This window comes from Pristis pectinata, chromosome 1, assembly GCF_009764475.1.
Source record: "Pristis pectinata isolate sPriPec2 chromosome 1, sPriPec2.1.pri, whole genome shotgun sequence".
Classification (NCBI taxonomy): domain Eukaryota; kingdom Metazoa; phylum Chordata; class Chondrichthyes; order Rhinopristiformes; family Pristidae; genus Pristis; species Pristis pectinata.
In genome coordinates this window covers 17,323,889-17,345,226 of record NC_067405.1, presented here as the reverse complement: position 1 = coordinate 17,345,226, position 21,338 = coordinate 17,323,889, and the positions used below count along the sequence as shown (strand labels likewise).

The following is a 21,338-nucleotide window of genomic DNA, read 5'->3' as shown; positions in this document are numbered from 1 at the left end:
CCTGACACCAAACTCTTGAAACACTCCATAGTGCCATAGTAAGTGATTTCCAAGTTAGAGAAAGAACATCCTCAAGATTCACCTGAGTTTCTTCACTAACTCATGGGAATCCCTCACCCAAGTCTGCTCAAATGGACGGAGAAGTATTTGGGAAGATACTGAGCACTTTGAATCTCTCCAATGGGAGCACATGAAGGACAGGTGCAAGCAGTGGAAGGAGCGTTCAACAGTCTACATAACCTACCTGCCCCACCCAGCACCACTTACATCAGTAGTGGCAGAACCTGCAGGTCATGTATAGGATTCATTCGTCACTCAGAAGTTACAGAACAATAATGGAAGCAAATCATCCTTGACACCAGGGAATGTTTAAGGAGAAAGTGTTGTATGCTACTTTGTTCTCTCATAGTGTCCTGCTGGAAATCTTGCAGTGTTTTGAAAGTTTGAGAGTTCATTTTTTTTAAAGAAAATAACATGGATTATATGTCTGAATGCACAATATTTTCATGGGCTTCTTAAAGTTATTGTTCACCTTGCTGAAGGTTAAATAGTTATGCAAGAACCTCATTAATCCGGTGTTATTGTTTGATCCTTTCCATGAACCTAACGTAAACTTGCCTAAGCTCCAGGGACATTCTTTCATTGTGCATAACACTGCATTTACTTCCCTGCAATTATATATGTTAATATTTTAATGAATTCCTTAGGTGCAGATATGTTGAAAATGACTAAAGAGGACTTGATCCAGATCTGTGGTCCTGCAGATGGAATCAGACTCTTCAATGCAATCAAGGGAAGGTGAGTTACAAAACTTTGTAAAGTTTATTTCTTTAAACAAATTTTGCAGAAGCATGAAAGGTAATCGGTTACTGTGAGTAGTGCCTTTTCCTTCTACGATCATAGAAGTTCCCAAACTCTTCTAATTGCATTCCTCTGGCTCTTCGTGGATCACCAACAAGTTTTTTTTTAAATTTTAACTCCTTAAATGCCATCTGTTAACTGTCCTGCCGTTCTCCCATCTGCTCAACCAACTCTCACAATCATCTTTCTGAGCCCATTTCCACCCACCCTCCACCCTGACCCCATTGCCAGGACAATCACTTTATAAAGCCAACAATGCACAATTTCTGCTCTGCACGCCAGGAACAAACAGACCATAATCTCTAGACTCTTGTGCTAGCACAGTTGCCTTCCTTCTGCCCCAGTTTATATGCATAGATTATTGAAAGGTTACCTTATTGTGCACCTCATTCAAACTCATTTTCCACTCAGTTTGATGTAGGTTGTCACAGCATTAATCCTGCCGTTGTTCTCTGTGTACTACTGAGCACTGGCATTGTACCAAAGTCGAGGTTTATCTTACATTTTAAAGAACACTTCCCCTACTCAAATAGTCAGTGTGAACTGAACTCCACATCAAATAGAACAAATGAACAGATATTTCCGTTATTATGCTGCCTGTGATTCTGACTTGTGTTGCCAATGAGATGATTTCAGGGGTGGGATGTGCTTTGAGGATATCTACTTGTCATCTTGTGCTGGAAGTTAATCTGGCTGGATAAACAGTGAGATTGGAAAAAGAAAAGATTTTCTTTTTCACTCCTTTCAGGACATTGAAAAAACATTCGACAGCCAATGAAATATGTTGGAATTATAGTCGATAAAGCACGGCAGCCAATTTGCCCACTGTAAGCTCCCGCTTACAGTAATGTGGTGATGACCACCTGATTTTATGCTAGTACAAGGAATTGCATTAAACTCCGGATAGTGGAAATCTGACGTAAAAGCTATAAATACTGATGCAGGCTAAATGGGAACTGGAAAGAGTAAAGGTCACTGACTTGAAATATTAACTCGGTATTTTCTCTCCACGTTCAAGTGTTCTGAGGGAGTAGAAATATAATAATAAGTGTATCATCTGAAAGGCAATAGGGGTTAAGAAGCTATCAGTAGACTAGTTTAATTACTAGACTAGTAATCAGGAGGCCAGAGATAGGATTTCTAATCCTGCATTGCATCTGGTGAATTTAAATTCAATTAACTGAATACATTGGGAATCAGTTTTTATTGATGATTTTAAATCAGTTTTATTCCAAAACAGTCTGGATTTTATTCCAATCAGGAATTATCTCCAAATTGGCAGCATTGTGATTGATGACATGGAAGGCCTCTTTGTTGTCAAGAATATGACAACAAAGAGCACCAATGCTCAAAACGAGAAGACATGGCTTTAAGGTAATGGGTGGGAAGTTCAAGGGAGATGTCAGAGGGAGATTTTTCACCTAGAGAGTGGTTGGTGCATGGAATGCACTGCCTGGGGTGGTGGTGGAGGCTGATACATTGGACAAGTTCAAGAGATTGTTAGGTAAGCATATAGAGGGATATGTGGGAGGAAGGGGTTAGATAGTCTTAGGTGTGGTTTGAAGGGCGGCACAACATGGTGGGCCAAAGGACCTGTATTGTGCTGTATTGCTCTATGACTGATGCCACCTTCTCTGGAACAGTTGGGGATGTGCAATAAATGCTGTCCTTGTCAATGACATAAGTGACCTGTGAAAGAATAAAACAAAATCATTAAGTTCTTCTTTCCCACTGTACTGCACTGGAGTGCCAGCCTAAATTTCTGTGTTCAAATCTTTAGAGCAGGTCTCGAACAGAGAGACAGGAGTGCCACTGATCGAGTAAAGGTGACACAATGAAACAAGGCTCTAGTCAACTCCATAACGGCATGTAGTGCCACTTAAGCAAAATATTACTTTGCAAATAGAAGCTTTTGTAGTGAATGGAATAGCAAGCACATTTCCTTATTTGGAAGGGGTTGCATAAATTTGTAATTATCTGCACTTGATAATGGAATGTTAAATGAACTTCTGTTCAGTGAAGCTAACGACCGTGCTTCTGAAACCTGTGATTACAGAAACATCAATCCAAAACTGACCATCTACATGTGTCAGAACCCTGAGCAGAATCATCTCCACAAACAACAGAGCAGAGGAGTTGTCGACACTGCATATGGTATGTCCTGATACTGCTATCTTTAGGATGAATGGCTCTTGCATGAGCCTGACAGACCCAGAAGGAGGTTAGATACTCGATAAGAAAAGGAGTTCTTTGTAACCTCCCCAGTTTGCAACACTGCCCCCAAGCAGCCTGTCACCTGAAGACACACCTAGGCTTTTGGGGATATAGATAAAACAGGCAAATGGAAAGAAGTGACAGTTTGCAGAAGCATATCTTTGCAGAGATTAGCTCCTGCTACAATGACAGTGACTCAGTAACTGCTGTGATTACTTGTCTCGGAAGGGCTTTGTTCCTGGATGTACCAACTCCAGTGTAGAACTCCTTCATTGGGCTTACAGTATTCACAAGTCTTCACAGATCTACATAGAGTTATTTTATTGGTTAACTGCTGGAAGGGAGATTGTTAATATACAATGACATATTCACTGATATCCTCAAGAAATGGTAGAAGGAATGTCAGAATAGATAGGTGAAATTAAGATAACTTAATAACAGTCATGCATTCAGACTGAATGGATGATGTTTTAGCAAAGTTGGAATTTATTGACCATACTACAGAGATCCAGTCAACAATAAGGGACTGGGTTATGATTACTTATCATTCTGAAACTATCCCATCAACAAGAAGCTGTTAACAATATGGTTAACAGAACAGGAATGTGTCTCAAGGCCATTTGAATATAGGGTGAAGTAAATTATTTACACACTGTAAAACACCTCGGTAATGTCATAGAAGGTTTTCCAGAGATTCTGTTTCAACCAGTAATGGATTTACAAAATCTTTGGATCAGCAGATTCAGATATATGAGGTAATTCTAGAGCTGGTCTTTTGAATTTAAAGAGAGGCTTAAGGAACTTTTGTTTACAAAATTATAAAGGGAAAAGAATTAATGTAGTACAATACACATTTTAAAAGTGGACAACGTGAAAAAGAGCAGAATATTGCCTACTACTGCAGTTTGAAGATTTAATAGTCATGGTAAAGGAGGAGGGGTTGTTTTAGAATTTGGAAGGGGTGTAAGTTGATAAGGAGGAGGTGATGAGATGTTCAGCAGTGCATAATGAAGGAAAGTCTCCTGGTCTGTGATGGAAGTGGAGGTGCAGAGAGCAAAGAACCTTTCTATCCTCCTCAGATAGGGAGAGGCTCTAGAGGGCAGAAGTGTTGCAAACGTTCATATAAGGAGAGAGTGGTAAATGCACTAACTACAAGCTAGTTATCCCAATGTTGGAGAAACATAAGGATACAAATTTATGCGATTAGTGCTTGGAATATAAGTCAATGCAATCAGATTTTGGAAGCAGGATATAATGTATGGCTGCTGCTATATTGTGCATTAGCATGAGACCAAAGATAAACTTTTATCTTATTAAGTTAGAGTTGGTGATCTGGGACAAAACTAATTTTTATGAGTTAATAGGTAGCCAGCATGGATTTGTGAAAGGCAAACCATATCTGGTGATCTTGCTTTGATTCCCAGATAAGTAACTAAGGAGGCTGATAAAGGTCATGCAACTAATACTGCATATATGGACTTTCAGAAAGCATTCAATAAAATGCACAGAATGAACTAGTTGGGGAAAAAATTGAAGCTTGTGGGATTAAAGTAATTGGGACAACATGGATGCAAAATTGGCCAAGAGAAAGAATGCACTGCCTAGTGGTTAATGTTATTGGAAGCATTCGTTGGTCTCTCAAAGGGATCATTAATGGGACACTAGACGAAGAAAATGGGCAGACATATAGTAGTTAAAATAATGTGGAGAATTGTGAGATGGTGTATTTTTAATGGAAGAGTGAGGAAAGAGTATAAACTAACTGGTATAAAGAAATACAGATAAGCTTGAGGCCATGCATTTTGTTAAGAAAATTAAGGAAGTTAAATATTAATCAGAAAGTAAGAATATATTTGGCATTGAGAAGCAAAGCAGTCTGGGAATACATACATTACTTAGTGATACATATATGTACATATATGTACATATATGTATCACTAAGTAATGATTCAGGTCAATAAGGCCATACTAATGGCAAAGCAGAGGGGTTTGTTCCTAGGTTAGAACTGAAAACTTGTATTGATCCTTGTTTGTACTACAGTTGAAACATTGTCTGCCATTTTAGTCACCACATTATAAAAAAACATACAAAGATACTAGAGTGAGTTTAAAATAGGATGATCTCAGGATGGGATTATAGACTATTATTATATGAAAAGAGAAGGTTGTCTGTGTACTGCAGGGTTCTGGACCATTTATGTCCCATTTATGACACAAGCTAAGATGTCATGCTAAGACTTTATAAATTAGCGGTTAGCCTCTACCGGAACATTGTGTTCCATTCTAAGTACCACATTCCAGGAAGAATGTCAAAGCTTTGGAGAGATGCAGAAGTAGTTTACAAAATGATACCAAGGCTGAGAGACTTCAATTATGTGGAGGAAGTTGGTATTGTTCTCTTTGAATAGGGGGAGATTTAATATGTGTTGATAGAACAGGAAGCAAAAACCTTCCAGAGGGAAAATGAAAATTCACTTTTTCTTGCATTGAGCTGTTATGATCTAATGCGCGCTGGGTGGTGGAAGAAGATTTGAAAGCAAATCTTTCTTTAAAAAAAAATTATGAAATGAATACTCGAAATAAAATTTGCAGGACCAAGGGGAGACGACAGAGATTTGGACTAATTGCATAGCACCTTTTTAAAGAGCTTGTGCAAGCATAATGGGCCATTGGCTGCCTGTTGGGCTGTATGATTCAGAGGTGCAGCTAGTGGTATATGGATCATTTGCTAAAGAGACCATGAAGAATTGATTCTTCAAGATACTGGAGGTCTACCAGCACTCACAGTATCATGCAACACCATGAGTTGGACTGTCGGGAGAAATGGGGAGCAAAATGGCAGAAAAAAATCCAAATATATATTGTGTTTCTTATTTGAACTGTTGTTTATGTGATGAAATTCTTTTTCCCGGTTTCCTCCAGTATACCATGCAATCTTTTTGGAAGAGCTGACAGCGGTAGAATTAACTGAGAAAATAGCAAAAATGTACAGCATTTCTCCGCAGCAGATTAACCAGATCTACAGACAGGGACCCAGTGGGATCCACGTGCTTGTCAGTGATGAGGTGAGATCTAAGAGAGGTCCATGCACAGAATGGCAGCTGAGACACCACTCGACTTCTTTTTTAAAAAATGTTTTCTTTTTCTTGAATCTTCTATCGGAATTTGAATACTCCTGAATGACATCAATTTGAACCCGTGTTGGGGTTCCAAGCATTAGTTATTTCTTTACCTGGTTATTACTTCAAACTGCATTTCTAAACAAAAACTAGTTAATTTTCCCCCTTTCCTCCTTTCCTCTCTCCCTCCTCCTTTCATTTCCCTCCTCCTCTCTCTCTCTCCCCCAATCCAACTTACACCCCTCTTTAAAACCTCTGGAATCATTTTTACTTTCTTGGTTTTCTCTAATCTACAGGTATTTTGAAAAAAAAATCAAGTTATATCCATCATCTAATCAGAATTTGGTAAATCTTGTCTAATGTCCTCTGTAATCACTAATCCCCTGTGCAAGGGGCTTGGCCTTTCTCATTCATTTCTCAAATTTTTAAAGTAAGAAATCTTCTGCAGGTATCCTTGACCCATAGTAGAGCTTAAACAGAGGCCTAATGGAAGATAACCGATCTGCAGTTTAAAAAATCTCAATATAATCATTGTTTTTTGCAACACCATAAGTTGCATGATCATGGTACGTTGGATAACGTATACTTCAGTATTAGTAGGATTTGTTGAGGTAATTATGTTGATTATTCTTTTTAACATTGGGGCAAGTAAACTAAGATTTGTGTATGTGCTCCTGTAGCTTTAGCTGTTTATTTCTGATATGTAAGCATTAATGATTTATTAACAGTATGCCAAAAGTGCATTGTGGTGGTAAGCGTCATGAAACCAAAACAGTACATTTATGGTAAATGCATGAAGTATTGAATGCTCATATTAAAGGTAGTTGGTTCTGATTTGCTTAAGCAGTTTGGATCAGATTTCCTCTGCAGCGTTTGTCACACTGCTAGCTCAAATAATGTTGTGTAGATCCATATTTGTAAAGAATACAGTAACATGGGCTTTCAGACTGCTATTAAATTAAATACACCAGTCATATATTAACATTACTGTGCTGATATTACCTCCGTGCTTATAATGCTTCTGGTGAAGCAGTGGATAGAATCATGAGGAATGAAGAAAATAGGTTTTTAAGAATGGATATATTTTGTGCCTCATTTACCATGATACGAAACTGCAGAATGCATTAGCTTTTGGGCAGGAGTCGTCTGCTGTATATAGAAAAACTGCTTCACATTCATACTGAGTGGAATAGGTTACTTCTATTCTACCACCTCATTTTCTCATTGGCCTAAAATACAGTTTTAATCCTTTTACTAACAATAGCACAATTAAGGACTTGTGTACCAATCAAGGGTTTAAAAAAAATTTTTTCAGTGCTCCAAAATGTCAATCAGAATGGTGCTGCACAAGGGGGTACAGACCAACTTCTTCAGGGGTTGTGGGTGAATTTCTGCAGTCCCACAGTGCCGGAGGTGCAGAAGCAGCATGGTTTCAGAACCTGAGGAGTAGAGTGTGAACTAATCTACATAAATCCTAATCTACCTAAGCAGTGGGTTTTTAGTATCTATATTGTGTTTGGTTGTCATCTTGACCAAGTACTCTGCAGTGCTTTTTTGGTGCTTAATGCTTTCAGAACACTAACATTTTTAAAAGATTTTATTGAAATTTTCTTTTAATCTTACAACAGGTTTGTTTTAACGTTCAGATTTACAAATCTTAACCACACCTACTCAAACCTCTAAAATAAAAACCCTGCAAGCCTTAGTTACACTAACATCAGCATGCAGAGATTGCAGCTTTGAGGTAATGACACAATATTGATCACCAGACTAGCATTTCTCTGGATTTTTTTTGTCAAGGGTGTACTATAATTTGTGCCCTTTGGTTGTTCTGTGACCCAATCTAATGGTTACTAAGTCCTTATTGCACACTTAATGAGAACTCCACAGTAAATAATTGACGAGCCATGGCTTCAGTGGTACCAACAATGGTGTCAGCTTTGGGCAGAAACCAGGTCTGCAGTGCTCTATAATAATAATATAAATTCTTGCTGGATGTTGAGTAGATGCAGGAAGACAATCCAGTTACAAGGTAATGGTGTGTTTGCAACTGTGGCAAAACTTGTAATACATGTGTGCATTGGGACCAACTGTCCTTTTGAGATTCTGCATAGTTTTGTCTTTAATTTGCTATGTGAAGTATATATGACAGCAATGTTTAAGAGGCATTTAGACAGGCATGAACAGGCAGGGAATGGAGGGATATAGACCATGTGCAGTCTGATTGGATTAGTTTGGATTGGCATCTCGGTCGGCACAGACATCGTGGGCTGAAGGGCCTGTTCCTGTGCCGTATTGTTCTGTGTGCAAGATTTGACCCCACAACTGTAAATCAAATCAAATAACAATTTTAGAATGAACTTCCTCTGATACAGTGTCTTTCGTGATTAAAGTCAATGACGTAACTTTGAAGTGTAATCATTGTAACAGTCAAGTCTGGTGATAAATTTGTGCATAGCTAACAGCAGCAAGGTAAACGTTTAGTACTGTATTAGAGGTGTTGTTTGAAGAGTAAGTGATGGATAGGATACAGTGCAACCTACTCCTCTTTGAATAGTGCTATTGGATCTTCTGCTGTTGCCTGAGAGAACAAAGGGTGTTGTAGCTTAATGTTCCATTCAAATGATGGTATTTCTGACAGTAGATCTGTGGAATGTCAGCCTAGATTCTGGGCAAGTATCTGATGCAAAGACATGTAATTTAAAACAAAGTGCTAGAAATACTCGGCAAGTCAGGTAGCATTTGTGAGAAGAGAAAGAGAAGTGACCCTTCCTCAGACCCATTAGGATGACAGCTCACTGACCTAAGACATTAATTCTTTCACCCCAGATGCTGCCTGACCTGCTGAATATCCCTAGTATTTTCTGTTTTTATTTCAGATTTCCAGCATCTGCAGATTTTTGCTTTTCTGCTGACACATGGAATTCTGGCCCTAAGCCAAGAATACTCTCTCTGATTTGAGGCTAATAATTGCTGTGTATTTATACCTTTGACTCTTTTTTCCATTGGCTGCTTCCAAGATGGGGATCTTTTTCAGTATTGCTATTATGCACTCTGTTTGCAAGACACATAGGACATGTTCATTAAAGTATGTCTTTTATTGAGAATTTTGTAGTCAATTATGGAAATTCCATGGGGAAAATTTTTCAAGGTTCATCAGAGCTAAAAGTGATGAAAGTATCAGCTCCCAGTTATGTTTGCCTCTTGATAGTTACTTCCTGTGAAGCTAATGGAATCGAATGTTGGCAGGTGACTGTACAACTTCTGGCACTCCTGATTCCTTGAGCATGGGTATGTACTTTGTGAAAAGAACCAGCTCCACCACCTCTGATTTGCATCTCTTGGATATTTGGCCAGTTGTAGGAAGTTTGAAATGATGTGATGAAGATGCAATATATTAAAGCCAATCATTTGGTTGTGTTGAATGCAGCAAGAATGTGACTGGACCACACAATTTTGCTCACTTCTCCAAAACCTAGAGAGTTGCACATGTTGGGCAACTGTCTAAAATCCCATTAAGAGAATGCATTCCTTTCACTAAACTGCACTTGCATGTTATCTCCTATATGAACATCTGCATTATGGCAAATGCCAGCTTCTTTGGGCATATCAGCTTTGGTTTAGGCCTCCAGAATTTGGACACCAGAATGCAGCATTCTCTAGTCTATTCCTTAAAAGCTTTATCCCTGCATTCCATGCACCAATTGAAGAGGCACTGATGTGCTCCCGTTGATGGTTGTAGGAGAGTCCAGTGTAGACACATGCCCTAGCAAGTGAGATGACCCTTTGTTGGAAATGATGTTTCTACAGAGGATGGTGTTGGTACAAACCAACTAGTGCACATTGTTGTAGATTGGAGTCAAACAGCTAGCCCTCCTGAGCCTACACTCCCCTTCCATTGACTGTTCCCTGGCATGGTGTGATTTCAATGCAGTGTTTCCATCCCCGAGTGAAGTTCTCTGAGCTAATGGTGACACAACCATGGCTTAAAGCAGAAGGACTTGTTGCTTCTCTCTCCTTGCTGATTCATAATAGTTTGATTCATTTTGAAGGGGAAGGAAGGATAGAGTGGGTTTTGTACTGAGCTTCGGAAGGAAAAAAAACAAGACTTTACATTCATGCAACAGGAGCTGGTATGGTGAGACAATTGATGCAGGGCCTTCTCCATTGAGGTGTTTGTTGTACAGAGTCTTCTCAGTACATCCATCTGCTGTGTATTCCAGTTTAGCAGGTGCTTTAAAGTTAGGCACCAGACATGTGATAATTTTATTTATATATGGGATGTGGGCATCACTGATAGGCCAAGATTTTAGCTCATCCCTGGATCATCAGATTCCTTCCTGGGATAGTTTGTCATAAGAGGAGAGATTAGGCTGACACTTGTTTTCCCTTGAGTTTAGAAGAATGAGAGGTGAACTCATTGAAATGTAGAAAATCATTATGGGCTGTTGAGGGTGGATACAAGGACAATATTTTCCCTGGCTGGAGTGTCTCAAACTAGTGGTCACAAACATCTACTAAGGATTGTGATGAGAAGAAATTTCTTCATCCAGGGAGTGGTAAATTTTTGGGGTTCTCTATCCTGAAGGGTTGTGGAGATGCAGTTGCTGAGTATATTCAAGGTGGAGATCTATATATACAGTGTGTATGTATATGTATAAAAATGGAATCATGAGAAATGGGTTTGTGGTGTAAGTGCTGCTGAGGTGTAAGATCAGCTAAGATTTTACTGAATAATAAAGCAGGCACAAGGGCCAAATGACCTACTCCTACTTCTATTTCTTACGTTCATAACACAATGTTTGAGGGCCTTGTGTGCTCTGGTATTATGTGGCCTTACCTGCAAGGAAAGTGTAGATAGTATGAGGCAGTTGTGCTTGTCAGGACACTGCATCTTTCCTGGCAAGGGACTGGGGACTCAAAATTAACAAAGATTTCTGAGTTAGTGCTAAATGGAAGAATGAATCTGAAGGAACAACGGTGCACACTGCATGTTTTTTCAACATTGTGAGAATGAGCAATGTATTGGCAGACATGGTAGTAAAAAGCATTTTAAAATGGGCATTTATATGGGGCTGCCTGCCCTTTTTGTGATACAGGTCTTCCTCGGCTAATGAACGCCCAACTGATTTACAGCCCATACGGGCATTTGGGAGACCAGCAGGATGGATTTGCTGGCTGCTGCGGGGCAGCACGCACCTTTTGCAGCCACATTTCTGACTTGCAAACTGCTCAGGTTGCAACCAGTTCACAGGAATGGAACCTGGGGAGGACCTGCATATTTTCTGATGGCATGAAAGAAGGAAGCTGGCATTTTCTGCCAATTCTCAATACCGTTCAAGTTTCCAATTTGTGCAACTCATCAGCACAGAATCCTGAAATCCTGACCTTTCATCCCCCATGCATCTCATAAGGATCTCACATCCACATCAGCACAGTTGGCTGAATGGCCAGGTTAGGAAGTCAAGTTGATCCCTAACCATTTGCTGCCCAAATTCTCTTTCAACGTGGAACCTACCTTGCACTTTAATGCAATGAACTACGGCTTCTTCCAATCCACAGTCATAGTCACCTTGCCCACATTCCCATGAAATTCCAAAATCTGAACTGCATCACTACCCAAGGGCTACTCCTGGCCCCATTACATTAGCAGCAGCTCTTCAAGCTCTGTAATATACATATATTTTCATTTACTCCATCACCACTTTCCCAGCACAGTGTAGCTTACAAGTTGGTAGTTAGGGTTTAATTTAAATAATTCAGCGAGCTATTCCTGGGGAACAAATGTTCTCCCTTTTTGAAGTTCTTGTAATGTTACAATTTCGGATAAGATCTTTATTAGTCACATGTACATCGAAACACACAGTGAAATACATCTTTTTGCGGAGTGTTCTGGGGGCAGCCCACAAGTGTCGCCACGTTTCCGGTGCCAACGTAACATGCCCACAACTTCCTAACCTGAACTACTTTGGAATGTGGGAGGAAACCCACGCAGAGACGGGGAGAACGTACAAACTCCTTACAGACAGTGGCTGGATTTGAACCTTGTAAAGCGTTTACGCTAACCACTACACTACCGTGCCTGCTCAGTTGAGATATCTACATTTTTGTGCTTATTTATAGATTTGGTACTGATACAAACTCCAATTGCATGCATTATTTTTTTTTATTCCTATCTGCATTTCATCTCCAAGTTTCTCATTCCTGGTTTGAACTGTTGTGTACAAAGGAGCAAACCTATGAAATTAAATAGCCATGTACACATTGAAGCTCCTGGAATAAAATCATATCCTACAGGAAAGCCGCTGTCCATTTGAAATAAGTTTATCATTTTAACTTCTGGGGAGCTACTGGTGAGGACGTTGCAGTGTAGCACATGGGCTGATGTGTTTTCATTGAGTAATTCTTTACTTCATTGATACCTACAAGCTTACTTTCTTGGAGGACTTTGGAGTTGATCAGAAATAGGAATGCTGCCTGTTGTTTTTTTTTCTCTTTTTCTTCCCTCCCTTTCCCACAAGGCTAAAGAGCAATGGGAACCAACTGCTGCCAAGCTAAGATCAGCAATCTGCATTAAATACGGCTTGACTCTGGAACCCTCTGGTCTGTATAGCTCAACACTGCAACTGGCAGTGCCTTTGTTATTAGGCTTTTAGGGCGATGCAGGGCACATCTAAAGCTTGAGTAATTGTAACGTATCTAGTTTGTTACTGCTGCCAAGGAACTTGGCATTGCTACCATATTTCCATTTCCAAGATTTTTTTTTTCAAGCACTTATTTTGTACAAGAGCATACCCTGCATCAGTGAATTGTTGATATTTATCACACTCCCTCAACTGATAATGCTTAATCTGACAGGAGGTGCAAAGAGTCTAAGTAGTTCCAATCTGCATATTCAATCCAAGAATTAAAAGTAAGGCTGTTTCAAATTCATTCTGTAGCATTGTTGTGGGCACTGGATCTAGAACAAACCTACTATCGAGTCATGCTCAGGAATACACCTCCAACAACAGCCATTACAATGGCAACTGTACTATCAGTGATTTAATGGAAGTGAAACATGAGTCTCCTTAAATAAAATGCTGCTTTTGTTGGCAAACCTAATGGCAATAGATACTAGTACTTCCATTGTAGGGCTGCTAGAATAGATGTTCTTATTACCTCAGACTAATATAGATCCTTTTATTTCCAGATGGTTAAAAATTTCTGCAATGAGATTTGCTTTGTCATCTGCATCTTAAAAGGTACAATTTAATTTCACTTTTTGTATTTGTGATTAACTCTTGCCTCCATCACTAGTACAGTGTGTATCAACTACAAGATGCACTGCAGCTACCAGATCAGTTCCGACAGCACCTTCCAAACCCATGAATGCCACAAACAAGGACAAGGAATTCGGGGCCATTGGAACTTCACCCTCCAAGTCGCACACCCATTCTACCCTGGAAATATATTACCATTCCTTCATTATCGTTGGGTCTAAATCTAGGAACTCCCTGTCCAACAGCAATGTGGGAGTACCTTCACCAGAAGGACTACAGTTGTTCAAAAAGACCATACCTTCTCATACGCAATTAAAGTATAACAATAAATACTGTCCTTGCTAGTAAAAATGAATAAATGAAAAAGGTGAATATTAATATCCCTGTGATGAGTGCTTTGGCTCTTTGATTGGAAAGCTTGCCTTCACTTCATCCTTCTGTGCCATGTGGTAACCTTCACCTGCTGTGACATTGGAAAAGTCAATGTTTCCCAATTATAATCAGAGGTTCTAAATAAAACTTGAGCCAGAGAGGGTTATAAGCTGTATTATAATTGATTACTCTTAAATTAGCAAATAGAAAATAATTAATGTACCCATAAAAATGCGATGAGGAAACTCTGTGGAGTAACCTTCTGATAATCATGGGAACTGCTAAGTCCAGCTGTGTGGTCTTTAGGTAACAATGTAGCTTCTAATTTGTGTTCACTTTCAAAAAGAAATGAAGGGTGAAGCTTCCTGTGTACCAATAAAGCGAAACTTAAGCAAATTCTTCATAATGTGTTCACACTTTTTGCAATTAATGTATATAGCACCACTGAGAAATGTATCCTTGCCCAGTGGAGGTGAATGTGCTGTGTGATAGTAGCAGTATGTTCCTCTCCACTTCCACACTTTGGTTCCTTTTGAAGTGAGTAGAACTGAATTTTGGAAGCAAAGTCTGCTACTACTATGACTGGAGATTGATATCTAGGCAGATGTCTTTCTAAATAAATGTCTCAATGAATAAAACGCTGAGCTGACCAATTTTAACAATAAGTGGTTGAAATAGCAGTGTTCCCTTGATTTCTACCTGTTCATTTTCATTAGGCTATTCAAAATGTTTTAAAAACATAGAAAAACTACAGCACAATTCAGGCCCTTGGGCCCACAAAGCTGTGCTGAACGTACCCCTACCCTAGAAATTACTAGGGCTTATCCATAGCCCTCTATTTTTCTCAGCTCCATGTACCTATCCAACAGTCTCTTGACAGACCCAATCATATCTGCCTCCATCACCGTTGCTGGCAGCCCATTCCATGCACTCACCACTCTCTGAGTAAAAAACTTACCCCTGACATCTCCTCTATATCTACTCCCCAGCACCTTAAACCTATATCCTCTTGTGGCCACCATTTCAGCCCTGGGGAAAAGCCTCTGACTATCTACCCAATCAGTACCTCTCATCATCTTATACACCTCTATCAGGTTCCCCCCCCCCCCCCCCCCCCCCATCCTCCTCCTCTCCAAGGAAAAAAGGCTGAGTTCCCTCAACCTGCTTTCGTAAGGCATGCTTCGCATTCCAGGCAGCATCCTTGTAAATCTCCTCTGCACCCTCTCTATGGCTTCCACATCCTTCCTGTAGTGAGGTGACCACAACTGAGCACAATACTCCAAGTGGGGTCTGACCAGGGACCTGTATAGCTACAACAATACCTCACGGCTCTTAAATTCAATTCCCCGATTGATGAAGGACAATACACCATATGCCTTCTTAACCACAGAGTCTACCTGCATAGCCGCTTTGAGTGTCCTATGGACTCGGACCCCAAGATCCCTCTGATCCTCCACACTGCCAAGAGTTCTACCATTAATACTATATCCTGCCATCATATTTGACCTACCAAAATGAACCACTTCACACTTATCTGGGTTGAACTGCATCTGCCACTTCTCAGCCCAACTGTGCATCCTATCTATGTCCCTCTGTAACATCTGACAGCCCTCCACACTATCCACAACACCCCCAACCTTTGTGTCATCTGCAAACTTACTAACCCATCCCTCCACTTCCTCATCCAGGTCGTTTATAAAAATCACAAATAGTAAGGGTCCCAGTACAGATCCCTGAGGTACACCACTGGTCACCGACCTCCACTCAGAATACGACCCTTCAACAACCAAGCACTTGATGTCTTCCCCACATATCCAGTCATGAAAAGTTAGTCATGGAAAACTTTATATTCCTAAACATATGCTTAAACTTAATGATTATCCAGACGCTGAGATTAAAAGGGGAAGTTCCATCTTTACCCTCCCTTACTCACCAGCCAATAATTGTGACATGAATCATAATGCCCTGAAATTAGATGCTTATATATGACATGACATTACTTCTTACTACAATGCATTTGAAGGATTTCCTGGTCACCTGAGAGATTAGAATGCATTTGTTGCACAGAGTGGAAAAAGCGAATACAGGTGACCCTTGCGTTACGGCCATTCAGGTTACAGAAATTTGCCCTTACAGAATTCACAACTCGTTGCCTAAAAATTTGAGATACAGATAAAATTTGCTCTCATGGAATTTGTATGAAAAGACTGTAAATAAATCAACACTTTTATTTCAACCTGCATTTCTTGATGCATGCACAGATGAACGCTGCTTTATGTTATGGAAGATCATGAAGTTGACTGTTTTCTGGGAACATAACCCCCGATAACACTGTGGTCACCTGCATTTTCACTGCAGTAATTGGGGGAAAGTGAAGTATATGATCCCTTGAGGGACTAATGTTGTAAATTGCACTCTTACGTTGAAGAATTGCTGAAAATGTTTCTTCTATGCAAAACAGAGTCTTCTCTTTTAATGTTAGTAAACCTTCTGTTCTTCACAGCTGAGCAAACTGATGGATACCACATCATCTTAAAGTGAACAAGGTTGGACAATTCCTCAACTACCAGGAGGCAGATTCAGATTACTCATTATTTGGACATCCTTTTATTAAGTATGGACAACTATCTGAAAAACAGGCCCAAGAAAAAAATCTGTTGTACTATTAAAACTGACGTGATCCAAAACCCTCAAGACATAAAAAAATATTTTTTCAGTGAGGACAAGGCAAAATGTTCTGCTTCATTTTACATCAGCCATCTTACATGGTACCATTTTAATAATTTTGTTTTTGGTTTTTACAACTGGGTTCAACAATCATCTTTCCCCTTTTATGTTACTGGGATTAATGGTAAATGTTTGCAGATTTCAAGTAAGGTAAAAAAAATTGCTAGAAATACTCAAAAATAATTGCTAACATTCCAACATCCCATTTAATAATAGACTTAATAATAATGGACTTTGACTTTTTGGATAGCTCTGATAATGAGGTGCTTTTGTAACTCTGACTTTATAAAGGATTGTAATACTGTAGACTTCTGTGTTCTGGGGATTAAATAGATTGTCATGTGATGATAATGCCCACAATTTAACCATAACGTTCTGCAATGTCCAGACTCTATGTTGGTTCATGGAGCTGAGGCGTTTTTAGTCATCCATTAGTTTCCATTCCTGTAGGAAGAGATTTGTGACAATGCATCCAACCTCTATTCTTTTTCTAAGGCTTGCTTTATGAGCATTTTCCAAATTGAAGTTAGTGTTCAAATAGTTAAAATGCAGTTTGCTCTATGGTGTTGCAGTGGGAGAAGATGGAAGACTACGCACAATACCACGACATTGCCTTTAGCCTGCATTAATTTTTGGAATGGTTGAAGAATGTTTTTTTTCATTACTGAATTTGGTGAATGTATGGTCAAGCACTTAGTTTTATTTTCTACTGAATTAACAAAAATATGACAGGAAAAGAGAGTAAAAATATAAATTTCTATTTGTAGGGTTGGGGTAAGAGGGAGTGAGATTGCAAATACTGAATATGATTTTATAAGTAATTAAGTGATACTGATGTGTGCATCAATGTAGACCTGTTTTCTCTACTTTGAGTACTTTTATTGCATAAAGAAGCTAATGTGTACATTTATTCAAAATGCATAAAGACATTAATGATGACGTACATTTTGCTAATTTTGCTAATTGTCATATTATCATCTCTCAGTAAGGTAATATTTTCTTAAAGTTCTACAAACTGTATTCTTCAATAACACATTTAACTCAAATGTTTACACACATACACTTTCTTTTCCAAGTGTGAGAAGTTGCTTTTGCAATGTTTTTCATGCAAAGTAACATTGAGAAGTTCTTTCCTTAAGAAATTCTGCTGCTGTCTTCAAGGTACATTAAAAAAATGAAGGAAGATTTTAAAAAAACATGATTGATGTCTCTTCAGCCCTGCCTTTCAGATGTGCTTTCATTTTCTTTCCATATCGCTCTCACGTTTCATTCCTAAGGAGAGAAATCAGCCAATTAATTCCTTCTCAGCCCTTGTCCTGGATCTGGTGGATTTGTAGCTTTGTCCCAGTATCCTGGCTGGGAATGGAAAACTAGGAATGAAGGATAAAGAAAGTACAGGATGGAGGAAAGTACTTGCCTCTTAAAAAGGCATATTTTTAAAACTGACAAATGGCATTTGAGGTATTTTTCTTTTGCCTGATCGTTCTGGGCCAGTACTTAGGTGGATTGTTGAATTTCTGGAGATTCTGTTCAATCCAACTTATCAGTTTCCCTGAACTCTGAATGTTCTCCAGATACTAGAGGGTAAAAGCAAAGTACTATTGATAGTATACATCTGAAATATAAGCAGAAAATTCTGGAGATACTCAGCAGGTCAGACAGCATCTTTGGAGACAGATACTGAGTTGATATTTCAGGTCAATGACCATTCATCAGAACTCTAGAGGGTGTATCATCATCTTGGCCATTGAATGAGTTTAGCTTCACAGTTATTCATTTCACATGACTACATAGAACAGTTATTCAGTTTGGAATGAATCCATAAAAAATGAAACCTGATGTTTAAAAGGTTTGGATTAGACAGACATTACATGGATGGTTGTGTTCGAGAATTGACAGATAGACATCTGATAGACACTGGTAGATCAACCAGTGAAATGTTCCTCTGATTATGGAAGATTGCTTTTGGATCCAATTTAAAACAAAGCTAAAACTACTGACTTCTGATTGTGTTAATGAGTAATGTTTTATCAAATACCACAGGCGATCATTGGATTCAGAAAAGGCAAAACAAACATTTATTTTAAAGTAGTGCTTCAAATTCTGCGTGGACAGTGCTGTTGTAAATTGCCTATTTACAGGCACCTGTAGGATTTGATTTTCTGTTTAACTGTGACCATGCATTGCTATTATTGTTGCCCTACACAATAATGCTTTGCTGTAGTTTTATGGATATGACCTTTGTATGAAAGAATTTAATGTAGTGAAGTTTCAAGATAATTTCCAATTTTGCAGTATTTATATTCTTTTAGTCCAGGTGTGTGTGGGGTTTTTTTGTGTTATCTTAAAGCTGTGGCATTATCTCATGTGTTTTAAAAAATGTTTTTGTTTTAGTATCAATGAAATGTAGCAAACTTAATACTGTAATTGTCTTAATGATGGGTGAGGTTACCACTGTTTGAAGAGTTTTTTTGACATGCCTCTAAGGACATCTCATCACTGGAGCAGTCACTGGGTGAATATGCACACTAATATATAAGTGGCAGGATTACAGATGTTAAAGGGGAGAGGGTGGTTTGTTTCAGAACATATATAGTTCAATAATAATGAATATTGTTTTTTAAAATATGAAAGCATCTTTGCACTGACGATTGTACACCTCAAATGGAAAAGAGGTCTGTACCTGCAGGTCTGTACACTAGTCAACTAAACACAAGTAAATGTATCTTTTATTTTAACAAGACTTCTGTGGAGCTTTCATTTGCTTATACACCTAACAGGTTAGATCCAGAAAGAAAGGGCAGAAATTGTATTACCATTCACAAGGTCAAAGTTTTACAGTCAATAAATTATATTCAAAGTAAAGTCAATTATATAAAAGAGGAAATGCAGAACCCAATATTATACAGAGCAAAACCTTGTGATAATGACCAGATAATCTGCTTTGGTTGACAGCAGCCAGTGTGTTAGGGTTAAGATGGATATCTTATTAGTCACATGTACATCGAAACACAGTGAAATACATCTTTTGCGTAGGGTGTTCTGGGGGCAGCCCACAAGTGTCGCCACACTTCCAGCGCCAACATAGCATGCTCACAACTTCCCAACCCATATTTTGGAATGTGGGAGGAAACTAGAGTACTTGGAGTAAACACACGCAGACACAGGGAGAACGTACAAACTCCTTACGGACAGTGGCGGGAATTGAACCCTGGCCGCTGGCACTGTAATAGCGTTATGCTAACTGCTACACTACTGTGTCTGCCCACACATCTGATCTTAGTACAATAATAAGTCTTTACATTTTATACTCTTTTAAAGTGTTTGTTGGGACTTTCCTGGCCATCCTTGGTAATCGTTGAAGGCTATAATACTCTAAACGTTAATTCACCCACCTGTGGAGTGTGGTCTAATTTTATAACGTGCCACTGTTAAAGCCTATCATCTTGATTTTTGCCAATAGTTGCAACATTTATATCTGACAAAACCCTCAAGCCACAGTACTGCAAAGGAAAATTAATGGCCATGTATTGTCTCAGATAATTTTCTTGAAAACTTTGATAATCAAGTTCTGTTTCCTTACCATATTGCAGAATCACAAAGATTAAAGCATAGTCAGAGACTATTCAGCTCATCAAATCTGTACAGGTTCTATCCCAGAATGATTCAGCTAGTCCCTCTCTCAATAAACCAGCATTTTTTTTCTTTCAAGCACCTAACCATTTTACCTCTAGAATATAACAGTTGAATCTATCTCCACTGCCCCAACCCCCTGCCCTGTCAGTACATTCCAGATGCTAACTACTTAATTGGTAAAACTAAACATTTTTTTTCTCCTGCTACCCTTGGTTTTTCCTCTCAAGTTTCAATTCTATGTCCTCTTCAGGAACCTTTTGACTGATGAGAACATTTTCTCTCCATCTATTTAGTTTACATCCTTCAACGTTCCAGATTTTTCAATCAGATTCCATTTAGTCTCTGTTCCAAGGAGAGTCCATGCATGTCACCAGAGTCTCACTGCAGTATGATGCAGAAGCAAGCAAGAACTAATCAGTTTAGAATAGTAAAATACATCCTTCTCAGTTTATCGACGTTTTGTGATTATTTGCACCTAACATTAACCATTACTACACTAATCATTTTTAATTAAGCCAATTGCTTAATTAAAATTCATTTACTGTAGTGATTTATCATGTGACAGGAATGGTGTGTCACATGGCTGGCAGTTGTTTGACAATATGGAATAACGGAGATCTTGCCATTAATACAGCTTCTTTGGACTGGAGTTGGAAGTGGTGTCATGGACCAAAACTGAGAAGGTATGTGTATATTTGCTGTTGCCAGGGCTGTGGAACAGTAGAAAAGATATGAAAGCATTGTTCTGTTTTCTCTTGAAAACTCTTTATTTCTTGGATTGATTGAACAGACTTTACCTTAACCTATAGTCAAGGCTGAGTGGTGTCAAGGATCATTGAAGACTTGTACACTTGTTATTGCCAGGAACAACACAGTGTGACTGCTCACTGAGAGTGTGTAAACTGTTTGTTCTTGCTACTAATTGTGTGATAAAACAATCTTCTTGAATGTATTTATTGGATCAGAACATATTGTAATAAACCAGTGTTTTGCAACACCCATCTCCTGGAACCATTTTGCTGAATCTCTTTTGCCCTTGTTCAAGGCTTTTGCACCTTTCCTATAGTGTGGTCTCCAGAACTGAATACAATGTCCAATTGTGGCAGAACCAATGTCTTATAAAAGTTCATGATTCCTTGATCTTGAA

At 38.9% G+C, this 21,338-nt stretch overlaps 1 protein-coding gene across 3 annotated transcripts in view; it reads left to right on the top strand.

Annotated features, from left to right (window-relative positions):
- Positions 1 to 21,062, top strand: part of tfcp2l1 (transcription factor CP2-like 1) — a 40,247-nt gene extending 19,185 nt beyond the window's left edge. Inside the window, exons 11-15 of one of the 3 annotated variants that reach the window (XM_052026536.1) lie at positions 708 to 798; positions 2,918 to 3,015; positions 5,998 to 6,140; positions 13,387 to 13,438; positions 16,332 to 21,062. In XM_052026536.1, coding sequence (XP_051882496.1) covers positions 708 to 798; positions 2,918 to 3,015; positions 5,998 to 6,140; positions 13,387 to 13,438; positions 16,332 to 16,369 — 422 coding nt within the window. In that variant the 3' untranslated portion in view covers positions 16,370 to 21,062. The remainder of the gene's footprint in view (positions 1 to 707; positions 799 to 2,917; positions 3,016 to 5,997; positions 6,141 to 13,386; positions 13,439 to 16,331) is intronic. The other 2 variants (XM_052026468.1, XM_052026606.1) reach the window with 2 other exon arrangements.
- The last annotated feature ends 276 nt before the right edge of the window (positions 21,063 to 21,338 follow it).